Source organism: Formica exsecta, unplaced genomic scaffold, assembly GCF_003651465.1.
Source record: "Formica exsecta isolate Colony F162 unplaced genomic scaffold, ASM365146v1 scaffold512, whole genome shotgun sequence".
Lineage (NCBI taxonomy): Eukaryota > Metazoa > Arthropoda > Insecta > Hymenoptera > Formicidae > Formica > Formica exsecta.
This window is the reverse complement of record NW_021852364.1, coordinates 1-25,214: the sequence shown is the minus strand read 5'-3', so window position 1 is coordinate 25,214 and position 25,214 is coordinate 1. Positions and strand designations below refer to the sequence as shown.

The following is a 25,214-nucleotide window of genomic DNA, read 5'->3' as shown; positions in this document are numbered from 1 at the left end:
TTGTTTAATATATAATGTTAATATTATTAATTAATTTATATTTATTGTATAATTATTTATTAGTAAATAAATAATATATTTATAATTAATTAATTAATTAATAATTAATAAAAATTGTAACATAATTAATAAATTAATAAATAATTGATGAGGAAGGTGATGATGATGATGATGATGATGATGGATGATGATGATGATGATCATATTTAGATTATATTTAGATTTTATAATTGTTTATTAAATTATTTATTAAATTATTTTTTATAATAAAAAGCGCGCACGTAGCTCGCGCCTGTGTTGTTCTAGTGGAAATGAAAAAGTTATACATATTAAACAAATTTATTCTTTTATTAGCATGTTTCAATATCTTCAAAATGTTTTATACGATAATAAATTATCTAATATGCCATTGTGTGTATATTTCACGCGCGCGCGCGCGTTAAATATATTTTACTTCTAATTATAATATCTTCTAATTATATTATCTTCCTCTCTCATATTTTTCCTCTCTTATATTAGTTTTGAATCTTTATATCTTTATTACATTAAATTTGTAATATTTCAAAAACATGTTAAATGAAAAGAATAAAAGTTTATAATGCTCTCTTTATTTCTAATAAATGCAATTTTTGAGAAGCGATAACATTACTTTTTTAAAAAGAAAGGCAGATTTAAACAATAAAATATACACTTTAGCAACATCCATTTGCACAACAATTTTTTTTGGCGTGGACTTGACACGTGTACGAGTTTTATTATCTCATTGTTTTCAATGTCAATCTTTTTTACCGACAAACTCATCAGATTAATGATATATAAATGTAGATGCAAGAATTATATTCAGCAAACTAAGATCTTCTTGTTCTTCTCTGACATTTTGCTATTCTTTTTTTTTACAATGGGAAGATGATGATTATTGATACTAATCATTGAACTTTATTGTGAAATAAGCATAAAACGATGGCGATAGACGAAGCCTATTAGATTAGACAAAAACTGTACAAATGAGATTTTATTATTCTCATTCTTATATGTATATTGTATTGAACTCTCATGCGTTTCACGAATTAATCAACAGTCTGTCTCTCAAGATACGACACTCTCATTATTAATATTCTCTTAACTGCAAAACGGTTATAAATATAGCCGTCTGAGATTGTTGTTATTAGTTCACAAAGATTTGTTTTACTGGCACATATATCTGCTTGAAGATATTTGCTTGAAGATACCATTTCAAACATTTGAGTAGTGTTTCAACTGATCGTCGCATCAATAATTTTATTAGGTAATCGGCATTATTCGTATAGAATAAAATTTTATAACATTTTATTGCAAAATCTGAATAATATGATTAATAATATCATAATTAGTGTAAGCGCGTGATTTTTACACAAGTTTTCTGAAATACTACAAATTGATAACTTTTGGTTTGATTGTTATAATATCATTAGATGTAGATTATATTATTTTTATGGAAATTTTTAACAATTAAATAAACAACAAAAACAAAGAGAGAAACGCTTTTAAGCAATCGCAATAATTATATAATTTGTATATTATATAAAAACAAAATATAATGGAGTAATAATTTTATTAAGAACCAGATAAAAATTTTTAAAATATGACAGTATGACAGAGTTTGCAAATGCTTCATTAAATAGCTTCGGATTATTACAAAGCAACTTTGTATCTTTGCATAGCAATAAAAGTATATTTATAGATTTATAATATTTACAAAATTGAACAAAATTTTTATAGTTATATACTAAATAAAATTATAACAATGCTAAAATTAACTTGTATGTTAAATGTTTGAGATAATTGATAAGAATAATACTCATCATAATTATGATACTATTAATCTTTGTTTAGATTTAGATAAAATCTTACAAAATTAGCAATAAAATCTTACAAAGTTTTATCTTATACAATTATAAGTAATGGCCAATCCAAAAAATTTATATAGTTCACACATTTATTATGCAAATAATGTTTTTCATTCATTACAATAAACAAATTTACCATATTTTTTATAGCTGTTTAAAGTTATTAACTATAAGAAATATACAATTAACGCTTTTCAATGATTGTTCTCTTTCTCTCTCTCTTTCTCTTTCTCTCTTCGTCTATTTACGATTAAGGTATTTAGGATATCGAGGCAATTTCAGTTTTGTACCCAGATAGCAAAACATATGCATTCTGAGCTCATATTTTACTCATATTTTTTACAAACATGATGACAAAAATATTCACATGTCATGTAATATAGCATTTGTTACATTGTAGTTATATATAGAACATACGCTGTATAGAGTTTACTTATATCGAATTGCTCATAGAGTTGGTAATTAAATAAATAACATAATTTATTTTATTTATAAAACTCGCAATTTAACTTATGTATAAATTCCAATTTTTTGCTTTAAATGGGCAGTAAATGAATTATTTCTTATTTACCTGCTCAATTTCAAATAAACTGTTTAATATTTTGAATCTCTCGTTGGATTGTGTCAGAAATTAAATTGATAAGAAAAAATATATTTTGGCTCTTATGTTATTATCAGTTATTTGTAGACTTTATATGGATTTCATGGCAGAAACTTGAATTAGAGTTAGTTAAATCTGGTTTCGCCGCGTAGCGACAAGCAAAGGAATACACGTACATGTATATAGAACAATATCATATTGCCATAATATTCTGTTACATTACTGTTGTAATGTTGCAAAGTAATATTCTCTAATATTATATACGTAGATAACTTGCATTTATTCTTTGTTATTTGTATGTTATTACTGCAACAAATAATGTTTATTGAGAATGACGGAAATGTTGAACGTACACAACTTATAACACGATAATAAATCATTGCGGTCAGTATGTTGTTATCATGGATTGACACAGTAATATCAATATATGACCATACAGTTCTTTTCATGTGCACATTAACTTGTACGAAATCTGAGCGTCAGGCATTGCTATATATAATTGGGTAGTGCAATAAATATCATTTATTCTGTGACATGTGTATAATCTAAGGATCAATAAAACAGTAGCTGAGGAAGAAGAAGTTCAATTAAACGGTCAAGAACATTAAGAAACAATGTTTATCACTATATTGTTATTATCCATGTTTATTTTATTGGTATATCATTATTACGTACATTATGGAAGAAATGGGCGACTCCTCAGTCTTTTACCGGGACCACAGGGCTATCCGATTGCTGGCAATGCATTTCTAGTATTCCGTTCAGCAGGCAAGTATAAAATTTCTGATGTATTTACATTAATTGACAGACGACTCATCATTCGTGCACACATACAAGCAAAAGTTAATTTCATAAAACCTTGTGATGTGATATCTATCAAAAATATCCGCATGCAGATTACATATCGTAGCTCTTCTTTCGATAATATCAATTTGCAAGTCATTATCATAATTATTAATTGTCTATTTTCAACGTATATGAGTACAGATGCAATCAAATAAAGATAAAATTAATTTTTGTACCGATATTAATGATATATTTTTCAGAGGAACTATGGATACTGTGGCATAGCCTATGTGATACATATTATCCTATTTATAAAGTTTGGAGTTTTTTCACGTATGTTGTATCTATCCGTCATCCAGATGATCTGGAGGTAATAAAAGAAATTCAATTTTCGGTAGACATTGCAATTTAGTTAGATTCAAAAATCTTGCTTTTCACAAGAAGATTATTGCTCGTAAGGAGAGATTGCTTAAAAAAAGGAATAGAGAAAATATCGATACTCGATCAAAATTACATATTTGAGATACAATTAATAAAGCTTGATCCAATTATTATAATTTTATTAAATGTATATTATATTATTTTTACGGAAACTTTTAACAATTAAATAAATAACAAAAATAAAAAAGATTTTTGTAACGTGTATTCAAGTATCAGTAAAACAGTAAGCTGAAGAAGATCAGAAGTTTAATTAAACGGTCAAGGACATCAAGAAACGATGTTTATCACTATATTGTTGTCATCCATGTTTATCTTATTGGTATATTCTTCTTAGGTACATTATGGAAGAAACGGGCGACTCGTTAATCTTTTACCAGGACCACCGGGCCATCCGATTGCTGGCAATGCATTTCTAGTATTCCTTTCAGCAGGCAAGTATAAAATTTCTGATGTATTTACATTAATTGACAGACGACTCATCATTCGTGCACACATACAAGCAAAAGTTAATTTCATAAAACCTTGTGATGTGATATCTATCAAAAATATCCGCATGCAGATTACATATCGTAGCTCTTCTTTCGATAATATCAATTTGCAAGGATTCAAAAATCTTGCGTTTCACAAGAAGATTATTGCTCGTAAGGAAAGATCGCTTAAATAGAAAAATAGAGAAAATATCGATACTCGATCAAAATTACATATTTGAGATACAATTAATAAATTATATGTGTATCTAAGATTGAATGATATAATAAACTGATGTTTCTTTCTTAACATGTTTTCGATGATTTCAGACGATACTAAACAATACCAAGCACATCGAAAAAGGTCTTCTATATAAGACGTTACATCCATGGCTCGGTACAGGACTTCTCACGAGCACAGGTAACATATTGGCATTAATATAAGCGTACTACTTTCCTGTTACAGTTTGTTTAACATTTGTTTTGATACTTGCAACTTCTTTTATCGCAAAAATTTCATAAGAAGAAGGTTTAAAAAGTTATAAATAAATTTTGCTATAAAAACAATAAATTTAAGATAATAATATTAAATTTAAAAATTGGTCAATAAACATTAAATTAAGAGAAGAATAGTAGTGAACGACTTAGTTACGTACCTGTGAGTGAGATATACCATCCGATTTTTTATACTCAAAGCAACTTACGAAATATTCAATTGTAATTATTTTCGATTGTATATTCGGTCTTATATAATAAATGCACTTGTAGAAACTGCCATGGGCGTTCCTCTGCAAAAAGACGGCGAGTTCCAGCAACAGTATCGAAATACGATTCACGATATAGGCAAATTGATCATTTATAGGTAATTTATTATATAGTAAATACTTGTGTAATATATTCGTGATCTTTTAAGATTGTGATATTGCTATACATTTTGAAAAAATATTAATTATTGAATAATCATTTGGAGGTAAACAGTTAGTATAAGACTTCGATTCGTTTAAAATAGAAATTAAAATTATATTTGATAAAAGAATCTGTTGTTAAAATAAAAATATAAAGTGTTTTTAGAAGATTCCAAATATCTTCTCGCAATGCAGTTTAACATTCTTTTGCTTATATTCTCTATAATCTATGAGTTTACTTAAAGATAACTTCAAGATTTTATAACGGCTCTAATTTAGGAATTAAATCATTATTTAAATTATATGATTTTATTGAATTACGGTTTAGAGGATTCAGGCCTTGGTTCTACAACGATTTGTTATTCTCGTTATCGCTACAAGGAAGAAAGCAAAAAAAGATCTTGAAAATATTGCATGGATTTACGGAAAAAGTAAGTTTTAAATCATGATATATTTTAAATACTCCCCAAACTCTTCTTTCTATATAAAATTATAATAAATCTTGTAACTTTCGTATTGCAAGATTACGTCATTAATCATAAATATTAATAACATAATATGTTATTAATATTTATGATATAGTACGATGTGCTATTGTTATTTAATATAAAAAATCATTAAAAAATAATATTGTACTGTGTAGATCATCGCGGAAAGAAAACTTTATCACGAACGCACCAATAATCGATACTTGAAAAACCTTGAAAATGACAAAGAGATAGATGATGTCGAAGTATTTGGAAGTACGTAAGAGATCACAGCTTCTATTTTAGTTCAGTTACATCATTTAATATTTTAAATTATGCTTGTAATATTTATACTAGTCACATAATTACACGTAATAATGCAACATATGTCTGCCGTTAATTTAAATCATTATTATTTTTAATATAAAATCTATATTTTAAACAAGAACAATGTTATATAATTAAAGCATGACATGCAAAAACAAGATTGACGCTAATGTGTTTTCTTATTTCTAGTTAAAAAAAAGCGGATGGCCATGTTGGATCTCTTAATAGCTGCATCTCAAAATAATGATTTGACTGATTTGGACATCAGAGAAGAGATCGATACTTTTATGTTTGAGGTCTGTATCTGTAATATTTTTTTATTTTTTTGTACACAGTATCTAAGCACGTTTATCGGTATGACGATATTCATATAATAATGATTACAGGGTCACGATACTACAGCATTATTGAAATTATATGATTTTATTGAATTACGGTTTAGAATACTCAGGCCTTGGTTCTACAACGATTTGTTATTCTCATTATCGCCACAAGGAAGAAAGCAAAAAAAAATCTTGAAAATATTGCATGGATTTACAGAAAAAGTAAGTTTTAAATCTTCCCCAAACTCTTCCTTTTATATAAAATTATAATAAATCTCGTAACCTTCGTATTGCAAGCTTATGTGATTAATCATAAATATTAATAACACATTATGCTATTAATTTTTATGATATAGTACGATGTGCTATTGTTATTTAATATAAAAAATCATTAACATTTAATATCGTACTTCTGTGTAGATCATCGCGGAAAGAAAACTTTATCACGAACGCACTAATAATCGATACTTGAAAAACCTTGAAAATGACAAAAAGATAGATGATGTCGAAGTATTTGAAAGTACGTAAGAAATCACAGCTTCTATCTTAGTTCAATTACATCATTTTATATTTTAAATTATGCTTGTAATATTTATACTAGTCACATAATTACACGTAATAATGCAACATATGTCTGCCGTTAATTTAAATCATTATTATTTTTAATATAAAATCTATATTTTAAACAAGAACAATGTTATATAATTAAAGCATGACATGCAAAAACAAGATTGACGCTAATGTGTTTTCTTATTTCTAGTTAAAAAAAAGCGGATGGCCATGTTGGATCTCTTAATAGCTGCATCTCAAAATAATGATTTGACTGATTTGGACATCAGAGAAGAGATCGATACTTTTATGTTTGAGGTCTGTATCTGTAATATTTTTTTATTTTTTTGTACACAGTATCTAAGCACGTTTATCGGTATGACGATATTCATATAATAATGATTACAGGGTCACGATACTACAGCGATGAGTATTACCTTTGTTTTATTACTATTAGCTGAACACAAAGATGTCCAGGTACTTTTTTCTCAGTATATTGTAATATATTATTTAATTTGAAATTTTTATTCAAAATAATACAGAAAACTTTTGTTGCAATGTATTTTTTAATTCATTGGAATTTTTTTTGTATCTATGCCTATAAAAGCCGAAATATTAAGAAATACACATTAATTATTATCGATGACATAGGAACGTGTGAGGGTTGAAGTTGATAACGTAATGCAAGAAAACGGAGGGAAACTTACCATGAGATCGTTGCAAAATTTACCATATTTAGACAGATGTTTAAAGGAAGCGCTACGTTTATATCCCAGCGTATTTTTCATATTACGAAACATTGGAGAAGATGTAAAATTACGTAATTAATCACTTTTTTTATATATTTTTGAACATGTCACATTATAAGGAGTATTTATTATTGAATGTAAAACAAGTTTTATTGCTTTAACATTTGAAGAATACAATATTATGTTCATGTTATTTCTCAAAAGAACTCTTTATTTCATAAATTTGTATATTTTGTAATTTTGTAATACTTTTGCTTTTTAGACTCATATGTTATACCTGCTGGAACGATCTTACATCTTAATATTTACGGAGTTCACAGAGATCCAAATTTTTGGTCAAATCCAGAAGTATTTGATCCGGATAGATTTTTGCCCGAGAGGATGCAGAATCGTCATCCTTATTCCTATCTACCCTTCAGCGCAGGACCGAGGAATTGCATAGGTGAATGAATTGCTCGCGATTTTCTTTTCTACTCGTGTCGATAGTTTGTGATAAGATTTCGAATTGTAGGTCAAAGATTCGGTATGCTGGAGTTGAAAGCTATGATAGCTCCTTTGGTGCACAATTTTTACTTAGAGCCCGTAGATTATTTAAAGGATATCCGGTTGCAGGCCGATTTGATAATTCGTCCTTGTCATCCAGTTCATATAAAATTCATCCCTATCAGCCGCAAACAACTGTTCAAAACTAACACGGATACCATATGAGTGTAAGAAATTGATGAAAATGTTTTATAGAAAAAAATGATCTAATATGTGATTGTACGTATATTATACGTTAAATTTTACTTCTAATTAATTCTTTTATTACTTCTGTGTGTAATTTTTTTCTCTCATGTTTTATCAATTTTGGTCTTTATATCTTTATTACATAGAAACATGTTAAATGAAACATGTTAAATGAGACATGTTACATTAGAAACATGTTAAATGAAAGAGAAAAAAGAATAAAATTGTATAATGCTCGTCTCTCTCTCTCTCTCTCTCTCTCTCTCTCTCTCTCTCTCTCTCTCTCTCTCTCTCTCTCTCTCTCTCTCTCTCTCTCTCTCTCTCTCTCTCTCTCTCTCTCTCTCTTCCGCGCGCGAACCAGAAAGTAAAAAGAAATTAAAGGATATAGATTTTCAAATATTAGACAGCACTGAAAAATGCAATATAGCAGATAAATTTAATTTATATTTTATACAAAGTATTAATAGTATAGGAAAATCTATAAATAGAAGTAAGCCTGGAAATGCGTGTAAAAGAATTATTTATGTTACTGAAAACGAGGAAATTATGTAAAATTTTTCAGATGATTAGAATAGAGCATTTACAGAAAATTATTATGGGACTACCGTAAAATAACTAGCGATAAATTAACGGCAGTGATTTGCATAATAAAAGAAGAATTTGTTGATATAATAAATAACTCTTTGAAGGAGAGTTGCTATCGAGAAGATTGGAAAACGTCTACGATAATACCGATTCCAAAAATAGATAAAGCTGGAGAAGCAAATTAATATGTTACCAATATCTAAACAAATGTTAGAATTAGTAATTAAAAAGCAAATTAAATTAACGTATTTGGAAGATAATTATATTATAACAGAGCATCAGTCATGCTTTAAAAAACAGTATTTGTGTGAAACAGCGATCCAAACAGTCATTGATGAATGAAAACTGATAGTTAATGAGGCAAAAATGGTGGGGGTAATTTTAATGGATCTTAAACGAGTCTTTGAAACAATAGATAGAAAAATATTATTAGAGAAATTGTATCAATATGGAATTAGAAGAATAGTTTTAAAATGATTAAGATTTTACCTGTATTTAAAGAATAGAACATAGCAGATTCAATTTAACAATTAATGATGCTTCACAGAATATGGAGTACCACAAGGATCTGTAATAGGACCTTTGTTATTTATAGTATATATAAATGATATAATCAAAATCTGTCTAGAAGGATGTAATATAAAAATGTCTGCAGATAACACGTTAATATGTAACTGGAGAAAACAGCGCGGAATTAAAGAGCAAAATGAATATGGCATTTACTATAATAAAAGAGTGAATGAATATAAATAAGTTAAAAATGAATGCAGGGAAAACGAAATATATGATAGTCAGAAGTATAAGAAAAGAACTGCGACGTAATATTACATTGAAATGTTTGGATGAAATTGAGATAGAACGTGTGGAAATAATGAAATATCTAGACATAATTATAGACGATAGATAACGATTTAAGGACCACTGTGATTATATGCTATAAATAGAAGAAAAAAACGAGTTTTTTAAATAGAATAGGTAATTACATATCGGCATACACTAGATGTATTGTATATAAGACAATTATAGCACCTCACTTTGAGTATTGTGCGACGCTGTTAATTGATATGGGAGAAACACAGTTGAGTAAATTGCAAAAAGCACAAAACCGGGCCATGAGGATCATATTGCAATGTGATAGACATACCAAAGTGGAGCTTATGCTGCAAGCGCTGCAGTTTATGTCCATAAAACAGAGGCTATATTATAATGTGTGTATATTTATTTTTAAGATTTTAAGGAACATGTTACCGGAGCAATTAAGAAATAGATTAGAAATTGTGGGAAATGAGAGTGAAAGGTAAACACGACAAGCTGGGTATATTGCAATAAAATATCGCAGAACAAAGAGTGCGCAAAAGAGCATGTTTTACGAAGGAATGAAAATGTATAACGCCTTGCCAGCTGAAATAAAGCGGAATGAAAGAATTGTGCCGTTTAAGCGAATGTTAAAGGAGTATATCGTAATTAATATAAACTAGATTTGTATTACAAATAGCTGAGAAAGCTAATAAAGATCAATCAATCAATCATTCAATCTCTCTCCTCCCCTTTTCCTTCCTCCTTCTCCACCCGCTTCTCACCCTCTCTCTCTCTCTTTATTTCTAATAAATATAATTTTCAAAAGTGATAACATTATTTTTGCAGAAAAAGAAACAGATTTAAACAATAAAATATACACTATAGCAACATTCATAGTACAACAACTTTTTGGCGTAAACTTGACGTAGGCGACGACTTGTTTTATTATTTCATTGCTTTCAACGTCTATCTTTTCTAATAATGCGAACTCATTAGATTAATGATATGTAAATGCAGATGCAAGAATTATATTCAAACTAAGATTTTTTTATACGCTCTTCTCTAACATTTTGCTATTTTTTCTTTTACAGTTGGAAGATAATGATTAATAAAGATAATTATCGATGCTAATCATTGAACTTTATTGTGGCTGAAAGAAGCACTAGGCGATGGCGGTAGACGAAGCCTATTGATTAAACAAAAGCTGACAAATGAGAATTTATTATTCTCGTTCCTAATATTGTATTGAATTCTCATGCATTAATCAACCGTCTGCCTCTCAAGATATGACACTCTCATTATTAATATACTCTTAACTGACAAACGGTTATAAATATAGGCGTCTGAGATTTTTGTTATTAGTTCACAAAGATTTGTTTTACTGGCACATATATCTACTTGAAGATATTTGCAATTCCATTTCAAACATTTGAGTAGTGTTTCAACTGATCGTCGCATCAATGATTTTATTAGGTAATTGGCAGTATTTGTATAGAATAAAATTTTATAACATTTTATTGCCAAATCTGAATAATATGATTAATAATATCATAATTAGTGTAAGCGCGTGATTTTTTCATAAGTTTTCTGAAATACCACAAATTGTTAGCTTTTGGTTTGATTGTTATAATCTCATTAGATGTATATTATATTATATTTATGGAGATTTTTAACAATTAAATAAACAACAAAAACAAAGAGAGAAACGCTTTTAAGCAATCGCAATAATTATATAATTTGTATATTATATAAAAACAAAATATAATGAAGTAATAATTTTATTCAGAATCAGATAAAAATTTTTAAAATAATTTTTCATGACAGAGTTTGCAAATGCTTTATTAAATAGCTCCGGATTATTACAAATGAACTTTGTATCTTTGTATAGCTAAAAAAGTATATTTATAGATTTATAATATTTACAAATTTGCACAGAATTTTTATAGTTATATACTAAATAAAATTATAACAATGCTAAAAATAACTTGTATGTTAAATGTTTGAGATAACTGATAAGAATAATACTTGTCATAATTATGATACTATTAATCTTTGTTTAGATTTAGATAAAATCTTACAAAATTAGCAATACAATCTTACAAAATTTTATCTTATACAATTATAAGCAATGGCCAATACAAAAAATTTATTTGATTTACGAATTTATTACGCAAACGATGTTTTTCTTTTATTACAATAAACAAATCTACTATATTTTTTATAGCTCTTTAAAGTTATTAACTATAAAAATATACAATTAACGCTTTTCAAACATTGTTCTCTTTCTCTCTCTCTCTCTCTCTCTTTCTCTTTATGTCTATTTACGATTAACATATTGAGGATATCAAGCCAATTGTCAGTTCTGTACCTAGCTAGCAAAACATATGCATTCTGGGCTCATATTTTACTCACATTTTTTACAAACATGATGACATAAATATTCACATGTCATGTAATATAGCATTTGTTACATTGTAGTTATATACACAACATACGCTGTATATAGTTTATTTATATAGATTTACTCATAGAGTTGGTAATTTATCGTAATTATTAATTGTCTATTTTCAACGTATATGAGTACAGATGCAATCAAATAACGATAAAATTAATTTTTGTATGAATATTAATAATATATTTTTCAGAGGAACTATGGATACTGTTGCATAGCCTATGTGATACATATTATCCTATTTATAAATTTTGGAGTTTCTACACGTATGCTGTGTCTATCCGTCATCCTGATGATTTGGAGGTAATAAGAGAAATTCAATTTTCCGTAGACATTGCAATTTAGTTATATTCAAAAATCTTGCGTTTCACAAGAAGATTGTTGCTCGTAAAAAAGGTTTTTCAAAAAGATGAATAAAGAAAATATCGATACTCGATCAAAATTACATAGACAAAATTTCAGATACAATTAGTAAATTATTTGTGTATTTAAGATTGAGTGATGTAATAAACTGATGTTTCTTTCTTAACATGTTTTCGATGATTTTAGACGATACTAAACAGTACCAAGCACATCGAGAAAGGTCTTCCGTATAACATGTTACATTCATGGCTCGGTACAGGACTTCTCACGAGCACAGGTAACATAATGGCATTAATATAAGCGTATTACTTTCCTATTACAGTTTGTTTTACATTTGTTTTGATACTTGCAACTCCTTTTACCGCAAAAATTTCATAAGAAGAAGGTTCAAAAAGTTATAAATATATTTTGTTATATAAAACAATAAATTTAAGATAATAATATTATATTTAAAGTTTGCGTGTAATTTTTTTCTCTCATATTTTATCAATTTTGGATCTTTATATCTTTATTACATAATATTTTTAATATTTTAGAAACTTGTTAAATGAAAGAAAGAAAAGAATAAAATTGTATAATGCTCGTCTCTCTCTCTCTCTCTCTCTCTTTCTCTTTCTCTCTCTTTCTCTGCAGTGGAGAAGACGTGTCAAACATCGCTCCGCAAAAGTAATAACTTTTAAACGGTTAAATAGTTACGGGGATTGATAGAAAGTTATTCAAGTCATAGCGGCATAGACCGGCATTAGCCATGAGTGTTATCTAGCCGGGATATGCTGATTTGTGGGCGTGAGAAGTGCATTTCCTGTCTGGGACACCAAAGTCTCACACGACAGGTAGACATTAAAGGTGGACACAAAAGTGCTGACGTGTGACAGTGAAACAGAGGTGACTGATCGCTTACGCTGATATTAGCGGTTTCGGCCGATAATTATCGGCATGGACGATGAATATGCCGAATATCGATGCTCGGCATGTAAAAAGACAATAAAAAATCAGGTGGTGACATGCAAGTCTTGCTATCAGGTGAATCGTATTAAGCTGTTTTACCATCCAGGATGTGTAAGCAAGCATACGATAAAAATCAAGAATTGGTACCGTGTTCTGGCCCATTTGACAGATTTACAATTGAAAGTGAAGCAGATATGAAGAAGGCATCGGCAGTGGCCGGGGGCGGCAGGGACAGGCTAGGATCTACAGGATCTACAACAGTTCCCGAGAGTGAAGCGAGGGGGGGATTTAAGGCGGGAGGAGGCACGAACCAAGCATCCATCTCTGCCGTGGCAGCGGCACTGTCGTGTCTGTGTAGGGCGTTTATACACTTCCTCAGCCCGACAAATAACTGTTAGAAAACAACATTTGCGGGTCTGAAAAAATATGCGAGGTACGAGTGGCTGAATCGGGAATCGAACCCGAGTCTTTCGCTTTCCGGGCAACTGATGCAGTGCCGATTGTCACGGAGAGACGAAATCCCCAGCACGTCTCCAGAGCGGTCCAATCATATTAAACGATTGAAAATTGGCCCCCGTAGCCGCTCAGCGATGAGTCTTGACTCACCACCAGTATGAATGGAAGCCTCCTCGAGTAGTCCATCCTAAACCACTACGCCTAAGCAGCCCCCTCTTCTGCTCCCAATTAATAATACGATCTTCCACCGTCACCACATGGTGGATCTAGTGGACAGATTACCAGCACTTACGCTGGCACATATTTTATTTTATTATACTTATTATTTCTGCGCCTCCTTTCCTTTTCCCACACTCGTGCATGCCTCGCTCTCTCTCTCTCTCTCTCTCTCTCTCTCTCTCTCTCTCTCTCTCTCTCTCTCTCTCTCTCTCTCTCTCTCTCTCTCTCTCTCTCTCTCTCTCTCTCTCTCTCTCTCTCTCTCTCTCTCTCTCTCTCTCTCTCTCTCTCTCTCTCTCTCTCTCTCTCTCTCTCTCTCTCTCTCTCTCTCTCTCTCTCTCTCTCTCTCTCTCTCTCTCTCTCTCTCTCTCTCTCTCTCTCTCTCTCTCTCTCTCTCTCTCTCTCTCTCTCTCTCTCTCTCTCTCTCTCTCTCTCTCTCTCTCTCTCTCTCTCTCTCTCTCTCTCTCTCTCTCTCTCTCTCTCTCTCTCTCTCTCTCTCTCTCTCTCTCTCTCTCTCTCTCTCTCTCTCTCTCTCTCTCTCTCTCTCTCTCTCTCTCTCTCTCTCTCTCTCTCTCTCTCTCTCTCTCTCTCTCTCTCTCTCTCTCTCTCTCTCTCTCTCTCTCTCTCTCTCTCTCTCTCTCTCTCTCTCTCTCTCTCTCTCTCTCTCTCTCTCTCTCTCTCTCTCTCTCTCTCTCTCTCTCTCTCTCTCTCTCTCTCTCTCTCTCTCTCTCTCTCTCTCTCTCTCTCTCTCTCTCTCTCTCTCTCTCTCTCTCTCTCTCTCTCTCTCTCTCTCTCTCTCTCTCTCTCTCTCTCTCTCTCTCTCTCTCTCTCTCTCTCTCTCTCTCTCTCTCTCTCTCTCTCTCTCTCTCTCTCTCTCTCTCTCTCTCTCTCTCTCTCTCTCTCTCTCTCTCTCTCTCTCTCTCTCTCTCTCTCTCTCTCTCTCTCTCTCTCTCTCTCTCTCTCTCTCTCTCTCTCTCTCTCTCTCTCTCTCTCTCTCTCTCTCTCTCTCTCTCTCTCTCTCTCTCTCTCTCTCTCTCTCTCTCTCTCTCTCTCTCTCTCTCTCTCTCTCTCTCTCTCTCTCTCTCTCTCTCTCTCTCTCTCTCTCTCTCTCTCTCTCTCTCTCTCTCTCTCTCTCTCTCTCTCTCTCTCTCTCTCTCTCTCTCTCTCTCTCTCTCTCTCTCTCTCTCTCTCTCTCTCTCTCTCTCTCTCTCTCTCTCTCTCTCTCTCTCTCTCTCTCTCTCTCTCTCTCTCTCTCTCTCTCTCTCTCTCTCTCTCTCTCTCTCTCTCTCTCTCTCTCTCTCTCTCTCTCTCTCTCTCTCTCTCTCTCTCTCTCTCTCTCTCTCTCTCTCTCTCTCTCTCTCTCTCTCTCTCTCTCTCTCTCTCTCTCTCTCTCTCTCTCTCTCTCTCTCTCTCTCTCTCTCTCTCTCTCTCTCTCTCTCTCTCTCTCTCTCTCTCTCTCTTTCTCTCTCTTTCTCTGCAGTGGAGAAGACGTGTCAAACATCGCTCCGCAAAAGTAATAACTTTTAAACGGTTAAATAGTTACGGGGATTGATAGAAAGTTATTCAAGTCATAGCGGCATAGACCGGCATTAGCCTTGAGTGTTATCTAGCCGGGATATGCTGATTTGTGGGAGTGAGAAGTGCATTTCCTGTCTGGGACACCAAAGTCTCACACGACAGGCAGACATTAAAGGTGGACACAAAAGTGCTGACGTGTGACAGTGGAACAGAGGTGACTGATCGCTTACGCTGATATTTGCGATTTCGGCCAATAATTATTGGCATGGACGATGAATATGCCGAATATCTATGCTCGGCATGTAAAAAGACAATAAAAAATTAGGTGTTGACATGCAAGTCTTGCTATCAGGTGAATCGTATTAAGCTGATTTACCATCCAGGATGTGTAAGCAAGCATAGGATTTACGATAAAAATCAAGAATTGGTACCGTGTTCTGGCCCATTTGACAGATTTACAGTTGAAAGTGAAGCAGATATGAAGAAGGCATCGACAGTGGCCGGGGGCAGCAGGGACAGGCTAGGATCTACAGGATCTACTCTCTCTCTCTCTCTGTTTATTTCTAATAAATATAATTTTAAAAAGTGATAACATTATTTTTGCAGAAAAAGAAACAGATTTAAACAATTAAATATACACTATAGCAACATTCATAGTACAACAATTTTATGGCGTAAACTTGACGTAGACGACGACTTGTTTTATTATTGCTTTCAACGTCTATCTTTTTTAATAATGCAAACTCATTAGATTAATGATATATAAATGCAAATGCAAGAATTATATTTAAACTAATATTTTCTTGTAAGCTCTTTTCTGACATTTTGCCATCCTTTCTTTTACAATTGGAAGATGATGATTAATGAAGATGTTTATCGATGCTAATCATTGACCTTTATTCTGGCTGAAATAAGCACTAGGCGATGGCGATAGACGAAGCCTATTGATTAGACAAAGACTGTACAAATGAGATTTTATTATTCTCGTTCCTTATATTGTATTGAATTCTTATGCGTTTCACGCATTAATCAACCATCTGTCTCTCAAGATATGACACTCTCATTATTAATATGCTCTTAACTGAAAAACGTTTATAAATATAGGCGCCTCAGATTTTTATTATTAGTTCACAAAGATTTGTTTTAGTGGTACATGTATCTGCTTGAAGACATTTGCAATTCTATTTCGAACATTTGAGTAGTGTTTCAACTGATCGTCGCATCAATGATTTTATTAGGTAATCGGCAGTATTTGTATAAAATAAAATTTTATAACATTTTATTGCAAAATCTGAATAATATGATTAATAATATCATAATTAGTTCAAGCGCGTGATTCTTACATAAGTTTTCTGAAATACCACAAATTGTTAGCTTTTGAATTGATTGTTATAATCTCATTAGATGTATATTATATTATATTTATGGAAATTTTAACCAATTAAATAAATAAACAACAAAAACAGAGAGAAAAACGCATTTAAGCAATCATAATAATTATATAATTTGTATATTATATAAAAACATAATAGAATGGAGTAATAATTTTGTTAAGAATAAGATAAAAATTTTTTAAATAATTCTTTATGACAGAGTTTGCAAATGCTTCATTAAATAACTCCGGATTATTACAAAGCAACTTTGTATCTTTGCATAGCAATAAAAGTATATTTATAGATTTATGATATTTACAAATTTGCACAGAATTTTTATAGTTATAAACTAAATAAAATTATAACAATGCTAAAAATAACTTGTATGTTAAATGTTTGAGATAACTGATGAGAATAATACTCGTCATAATTATGATACTAACAATCTTTGTTTAGATTTAGATAAAATCTTACAAAATTAGCAATAGAATTTTACAAAATTTTATCTTATACAATTATAAACAATGGCCAATTCAAAAAATTTATTTGGTTCACACATTTATTACGCAAATGATGTTTTTCTTTCATTACAATAAACAAATTTATCATATTTTTTATAGCTCTTTAAAGTTATTAATTATAAAAAATAATCAATTAACGCTTTTCAATGATTGTTCTCCTTCTCTCTCTCTCTCTCTTTATCTCTCTCTTTGTCTTTATGTCTATTTACGATTAACATATTGAGGATTTCAAGCCAATTGACAGTTCTGTACCTAGCTAGCAAAACATGCATTCTGAGCTCATATTTTACTCATATTTTTTACAAACATGATGACAAAAATATTCACATGTCATGTAATATAGCATTTGTTACATTGTTGTTATATATAGAACATACTGTATATAGAATTTATTTATATAGAATTGCTCATAGAGTTGGTAATTAAATAAATAATATTATTTATTTTACTTATAAAACACGCGATTTAATTTATGTATAAATTTCAATTTTTTGCTTTAAATGGGCAGTAAATTGATTATCTCTCCTTTATCTAATTTCCTTTACCTAAAATTCTTTGCCCAATTTCAAATAATCTGTTTAATATTTTGAATCCTTCGTTGGATTGTATCAGAAATTAAATTGACAAAAAAAGATATACTTTGGATCTTATGTTATTACCAGTTATTTGTAGACTTTATATGGATTTCATGACAGAAACTTGAATAAGACTTACTTAAATCTGGTTTCGCTGCGTAGCGACAAGCAAAGGAATACACATACATGTATATAGAACAATATCATATTGCCATAATATTCTGTTACATTACTGTTGTAATGTTGCAAAATAATATTCTCTAATATCATATACGTAAATAATTTGCATTTATTCTTTGTTATTTGTATGTTATTACTGCAACAAACAGTGTTTATTGAGAATGACGTAAATGTTGAACGTACACAACTTATAACACGATAGCAAATTATTGCAGTCAGTATGTTGTTATCATGAGTTGATAGTAATATCAATATGTAATCTCACAATTCTTTTCATGCGCACATTAACTTGTGCGAAATCTGAGCGTCAGGCATTGCCACACGGAAAAAAAATGCTGTTGCTTCAATTAAAGTCTACGTCACGGGCTGCCACAAACATACATAGTTCATTCAATGATATTTTTTTATTAAACCAAATATCTGGATTATTAAAACAATTATCCAGATATTTGGTCTGATAAAAATATCACTGAATGAACTATGTATGTCTGTGGCAGCCCGTGACGTAGACTTTAATTGAAGCAACAGCATTTTTTTTTTCCGTGTATATATTGGATGATTGCATAAGTTCGTGCCCGATTTTCATAGATGGCATTAAGTTACTGCATGGCGGAGTTCTATTGTTTTCGTGTGGTAATTGTTGCTTACACCGAATAGATGACGTTGTCTTATGTCAATTTAGCGTCAGACATTGTTCAGATAAGTCCATTTGTGCATAAGAAAAATCATTAAAAATGGAGAACGAAAAGGTGCATTTGCAGCATGTAATGTTATATGAATTTCGGAAAGGCATGAGTGTTGGGATTGCACAAAAAAAATATTCAAACCGTTTATTTGGACCGCGCTCCTGCTCTCCGAACAGTCAAAAAGTGGTTTGGCAGATTTCGAAATGGTGATTTCAACATGGAGGATCAACCCCGCTCTGGACGGCCTTCTGGCATTGATGATGACATTGTGCATGCCTTAGTGGAAAGAAACCCAAGGATTACAACTGAGGATATTGCTGAGAGGCTGAACATCGATAATTCAACCGCTTTTCGTCATTTAAAAAAGCTTGGATACGTTTCCAAGCTTGATACATGGGTGCCGCATCTCCTGACTGAAAGGAATAAGCTAAACCGTATGACTGTGGCTCTTTCTCTTCTCGAGCGTAACAAAAAAGAGCCTTTTTTAGATCGAATGGTAACAGGCGATGAAAAGTGGATTCTCTACAAAAACGTACAGCGAAAGAGGACATGGAAAACAGCAGCTGAAGGAGCAGAACCCGTAGCAAAGGCTGGCTTGCATCCGATGAAGGTGTTGCTGTGTGTTTGGTGGGATCGCAAGGGAATTATTTACTTTGAGCTGCTCCGACGCGGCGAAACAATCACGGTGGACAAGTACTGTGAGCAACTAACTAGACTCGCTGCAGCTATTCGAGAAAAACGTCCGATTTTGGCCAATCGAAAAGGCGTCATCTTCCACCACGACAATGCTAGGCCACACGTCGCTCAACAGACGCTGCGAAAATTGCAGGAGTTGCAATGGGAAATTCTGCAGCACCCGCCATATTCTCCAGATATTGCGCCTTCAGATTTTTATCTGTTCCGGTCTTTGCAGAATAGTTTAAATGGCAAGAATCTCAATTCCGAGGAAGTTGTCGAAAACCACCTTACAAACTTTTTTCAAGAAAAACGAAGTTCTTTCTTCAAAAATGGAATCGACAAGCTTGTAGATCGTTGGAAAACCATTGTAGAAAAGAATGGAGACTATATAATTGATTAATAAAAGTGTTATCTCTAAAATATAATCTATTGAAGTTTATATTTAAATCGGGCACGAACTTATGCAATCACCTGATATGTATAACTGGGTAGTGCAATAAATATCATTTATTCTGTGACATGTGTATAATCCAAGGATCAATAAAACAGTAGCTGAGGAAGAAGAAGTTCAATTAAACGGTCAAGAACATTAAGAAACAATGTTTATCACTATATTGTTATTATCCATGTTTATTTTATTGGTATATCATTATTACGTACATTATGGAAGAAATGGGCGACTCCTCAGTCTTTTACCGGGACCACTGGGCTATCCGATTGCTGGCAATGCATTTCTAGTATTCGGTTCAACAGGCAAGTATAAAATTTCTAATTTTGTTACATTAATTGACAGATGACTCATCATTCATGCACACATACAAGCAAAAGTTAAATTCATAAAACCTTGTGCTCTGTAACGTATAAATATATCCGCATGCAGATTACATATCTTAGCTCTTCTCTCGACAATATCAATTTGCAAATTATTATCATAATTATTAATTGTCTATGTTTAACATATATGAGTATAGATGCAATCAAATAACGATAAAATTAATTTTTGTATTAATATTAATAATATATTTTTTAGAGAAACTATTGATACGGTTGAATAGCCTATGTGATAAGTATTATCCCATTGCTAAAGTATGGAGTTTTTTCACGTATGTTGTGACTATCCGTCATCCTGATGATTTGGAGGTAATAAAAGAAATTCAATTTTCTGTAGACATTGCAATTTAGTTAGATTCAAAAATCTTGCGTTTCACAAGAAGATTATTGTTCGTAAGGAAAGATTGCTTAAAAAGAGGAATATAGAAAATATCGATACTCGATCAAAATTACATATTTGAGATACAATTAATAAATTATTTATGTATCTAAAATTGAGTGATATAATAAACTGATGTTTCTTTCTTAACATGTTTTCGATGATTTTAGACGATACTAAGCAATACCAAGCACATCGAAAAAGGTCTTCCATATAACATGTTACATGCATGGTTTGGTACAGGACTTCTCACGAGCACAGGTAACATAATAGCATTAATATAAGCGTACTACTTTCCTGTTACAGTTTGTTTAACATTTGTTTTGATACTTGCAACTTCTTTTATTGCAAAAATTTCATAAGAAGAAGGTTTAAAAAGTTATAAATAAATTTTGCTATAAAAACAATAAATTTAAGATAATAATATTTCGATATGAAACAATAAATTTTAGACAATAATATTATATTTAAGAATTGGTCAATAAACATTAAATTAAGAGAAGAATAGTAACCTTATATAATATTATTTATCTATTCTATCACATAATTTTACGTTATTTTGTTTTTGTTTTAGGTGCTAAGTGGCATGCACGACGAAAGATGTTAACACCGGCGTTTCATTTTAATATATTGAATCAATTTGCTGATATCTTAATCAAGGAGGGCGATTGTATGACAAAATCTTTGAAAGATGTCGGAGGAACAATTGTAAAAGATTTAGTACCATTTATTAGTGAACATACGCTAAATGCCATATGCGGTAAAGTTTCTGAATTTTTATTCTACATGATATCATAGCTTAAGATAAGAAGATAATTTGTTTCTATATAAAGTATCGATGCTGCAGGAAAGATATATAACATCCGATTTTTCATACTTAAAGCAACTTACGAAATATTCAACTGTAATAATTTTCGATTGTATATCCGGTCTTATATAATAAATGCACTTGTAGAAACTGCCATGGGCATCTCTCTGCAAAAATTGGGCGAGTTCCAACAACAGTATCAAAATGCGAGTCACGATATAATCGAATTATTGGTTTACAGGTAATTTATTATATAGTAAATACTTGTGTAATATATTTTTGATCCTTTAAGTTATGATCGTGATATTGCTATACATTTTGAAAATTATTAAATATCAATTATTGAATAATCATTTCAAGGTAAACAATCAGTATACGATCTCGATAAAAATTTAAAATAGGAATTAAAATCGATTGTATGTGCTCCGTTAATTGTTTCATTTTAAAATGAAAATTGTTTGCAATCTTAAAAATGTTGAAAATATTGTAAATGTTAAAATATTAAGTATTAAAGATTGTGCAATAAAATTTGAAGAGAAATTATCTTTGATAAAAGAATCTGTAGTTAAAATAAAAATATAAAGTATTTTTAGAAGATTCCAAATATCTTCTCGCAATGTAGTTTAACATTCTTTTGCTTATATTCTCTATAATCTATGAGTTTACTTAAAGATAACTTCAAGATTTTATAACGGCTCTAATTTAGGAATTAAATCATTATTGAAATTATATGATTTTATTGAATTACGGTTTAGAATACTCAGGCCTTGGTTCTACAACGATTTGTTATTCTCATTATCGCCACAAGGAAGAAAGCAAAAAAAAATCTTGAAAATATTGCATGGATTTACAGAAAAAGTAAGTTTTAAATCTTCCCCAAACTCTTCCTTTTATATAAAATTATAATAAATCTCGTAACCTTCGTATTGCAAGCTTATGTGATTAATTATAAATATTAATAACACATTATGCTATTAATTTTTATGATATAGTACGATGTGCTATTGTTATTTAATATAAAAAATCATTAACATTTAATATCGTACTTCTGTGTAGATCATCGCGGAAAGAAAACTTTATCACGAACGCACTAATAATCGATACTTGAAAAACCTTGAAAATGACAAAAAGATAGATGATGTCGAAGTATTTGAAAGTACGTAAGAAATCACAGCTTCTATCTTAGTTCAATTACATCATTTTATATTTTAAATTATGCTTGTAATATTTATACTAAACACATAATTACACGTAATGCAACATATGTCTGCCGTAAAATTAAATCAATATTATTTCTAATAGAAAATCGATATTTTAAACAAGAACAATGTTATATAATTAAAGCGTGACATGCAAAAACAAGATTGACGCTAATGTGTTTTTTTACTTCTAGCTAAAAAAAAGCGGCTAGCCATGTTGGATCTCTTAATAGCGGCATCTCGAAATAATGATTTGACTGACTTGGACATCAGAGAAGAGGTCGATACCTTTATGTTTGGGGTATATACTTGTAATCTTTTTTTAATTTTTTGTACATATCATCTAAGCACTTTTATCGGTATGACAAGAAGAGAAAAAGAAGAAGGTTCGATAATAATTGAAGTAGATGAAGAAACGCATGAATTGATGTTGAAAAAGGAGAAACTAAATGTAGGATGGAGAAAATGTCCTATATTCAATCACATTAATGTTAAAAGATGCTTTAAATGCTGGGGATACTATCATATTGCAAAAAATTGTACGCGAGATGAAACATGCCACAAATGTGCGGGAAATCATAAAGCGATTGAATGTACGGCAACAAAGAAAAAATGTGTAAATTGTATGTTTAAAATTCGAACATACAACCTGAAGATAAGTGATGAACACGACGCCCTTAGCCCAGAATGTCCAACATTTAAAAGGGCGATACAAGAGGAGAAGAGGAGAGCCGGCTGGGAAGATGCGAAATAGCAACTACAGAAGGAAGCGGAAATAATATTGTATACAAACGCGCAAAGTTTGATGGCGCATAAAGATGAGATACAACATCAGATTATGAAGAAAGTAAATCCGGCATTCATAGCGTTATCAGAGACAAGATTGACTGCTGAAATTGAAGACAGTGAAGTGAACGTACCAGGTTATAGCATAATTAGATGCGATGCTGAAAATATAAATACAGGAGGGGTTGTTTTATATATAAGGGATGATGTTAAATATGAAATAGTATTAGTAAAAAAAATTAGAATCGAATTGTTGGTGTGCTGCGATTGAGGTGAAAGAAAAATTGTATAGAGGAATAATAATGGTAATATATCATTCACCGAGTGCATCGCATGGTGATTTCGTGAGATTTCTGGAGGATATAATAGAAGAGTTAATAATACGGGGAGAATGTATGATAATAGGAGACTTTAATATAGATATATTATGTTAGATTCGTTTTATACAAGGAAGTTACAAACGACAATGTTGAGCTTAGGCATGAAACAATATGTAAATAAACCGACGAGAATTACGAAAGATAGTAAAACAATTATAGATTTAATTTTTGCTAATAATAAAATAGAAATGCAGGTAATGCATGAACCTAAAATAACGGACCATGCGTGGCTTAAAGTTGAACTGAATGCGAATAAATTTGATAATAAATACAGAGAACTTAGTGTTAGGAATTATAGAGAGTTTAATATAGATGAATTTATTAAATTAGTGGAAAATAAATTAGAGAAAAACCAAGATATGAATATCAGTGTGAGAGCGAAGAAATTTGTTGATAGTATAGTAAATGCGTTGGACGCCACAGCACCTAGAAAAAATTTTAAAATGTCGAGAATATGGGAAGGGAAAAAGTGGTTTTCGGATGAAATAAGAGAAGCAGCGGCTAAAAGGGATGAGGCATATAGGAAGGCATTGTATGCTGAACGGAACAAAATTGGTTGCAATTTAAAATTGAAAGAAATACAGTAGTTAAATTAATTAAGACAAAGAAGAAAGAGTATTATGAATATATGATAGATCTTAATAAAGAAAATCCTACATCTATGTGGAAAACACTAAAAGAAATAATTAGAGGCGAACCAGGGGGTAAGAGGGAAGTAGAGAATATAGATTTTGAAATATTAGACGGCACTGAAGGATGCAATATAGCAGATAAATTTTATATACAAAATATACAAAGTATTAATAGTATAGTAAAATCTATAAATGGGAGTAAACCTAGGAATGCATGTAAAAGAATTATTTATGTTAAGGGAATTATTATATTATATACAAAGTATTAATAGTATAGTAAAATCTATAAATGGGAGTAAAACTGGGAATGCATGTAAAAGAATTATTTATGTTATTGAAAACGAGGGAATTATGGAAAATTTTGAAATGATTAGTATAGAGCATTTACAGGAAATTGTTATGGGACTACCGAAAAAGAAAGGTACAGAGAAGGGAATAACTAGCGATATATTAAAGGCAGTATTTTAAAGTGCGATATATTAAAGGCAGTATTTTAAAGTGTTAGAATTAGTAGTTAAAAAGCAAATTGAAACGTATTTGGAAGATAATTGTATTATAACAGAACATCAGTCGAACTTTAGAAAACAGTATTCGTGTGAAACAGCGATTCAAACAGTCAT

At 31.0% G+C, this 25,214-nt stretch overlaps 1 protein-coding gene, 1 long non-coding RNA gene and 1 pseudogene across 2 annotated transcripts; all 3 read left to right on the top strand.

The window, feature by feature from the left end:
- The first annotated feature begins 1,079 nt into the window (after positions 1 to 1,079).
- Positions 1,080 to 12,726, top strand: LOC115241806. Its single transcript, XR_003884967.1, has 3 exons — positions 1,080 to 1,285; positions 12,259 to 12,368; positions 12,615 to 12,726. It is a non-coding gene; the product is annotated as an uncharacterized LOC115241806 (long non-coding RNA).
- Positions 2,030 to 8,297, top strand: LOC115241805 (annotated as a pseudogene).
- A 3,920-nt stretch (positions 12,727 to 16,646) lies between the features above and the next one.
- Positions 16,647 to 23,139, top strand: LOC115241804 (cytochrome P450 4C1-like). Its single transcript, XM_029817734.1, has 8 exons — positions 16,647 to 16,804; positions 20,115 to 20,332; positions 20,610 to 20,719; positions 20,960 to 21,050; positions 21,364 to 21,549; positions 21,745 to 21,838; positions 22,353 to 22,455; positions 22,991 to 23,139. The coding sequence occupies exons 2-8, from the start codon at positions 20,179 to 20,181 to the stop codon at positions 23,006 to 23,008; spliced, it is 756 nt and encodes a 251-aa protein (XP_029673594.1). The 5' UTR covers positions 16,647 to 16,804; positions 20,115 to 20,178; the 3' UTR covers positions 23,009 to 23,139.
- Positions 23,140 to 25,214: the final 2,075 nt, after the last annotated feature.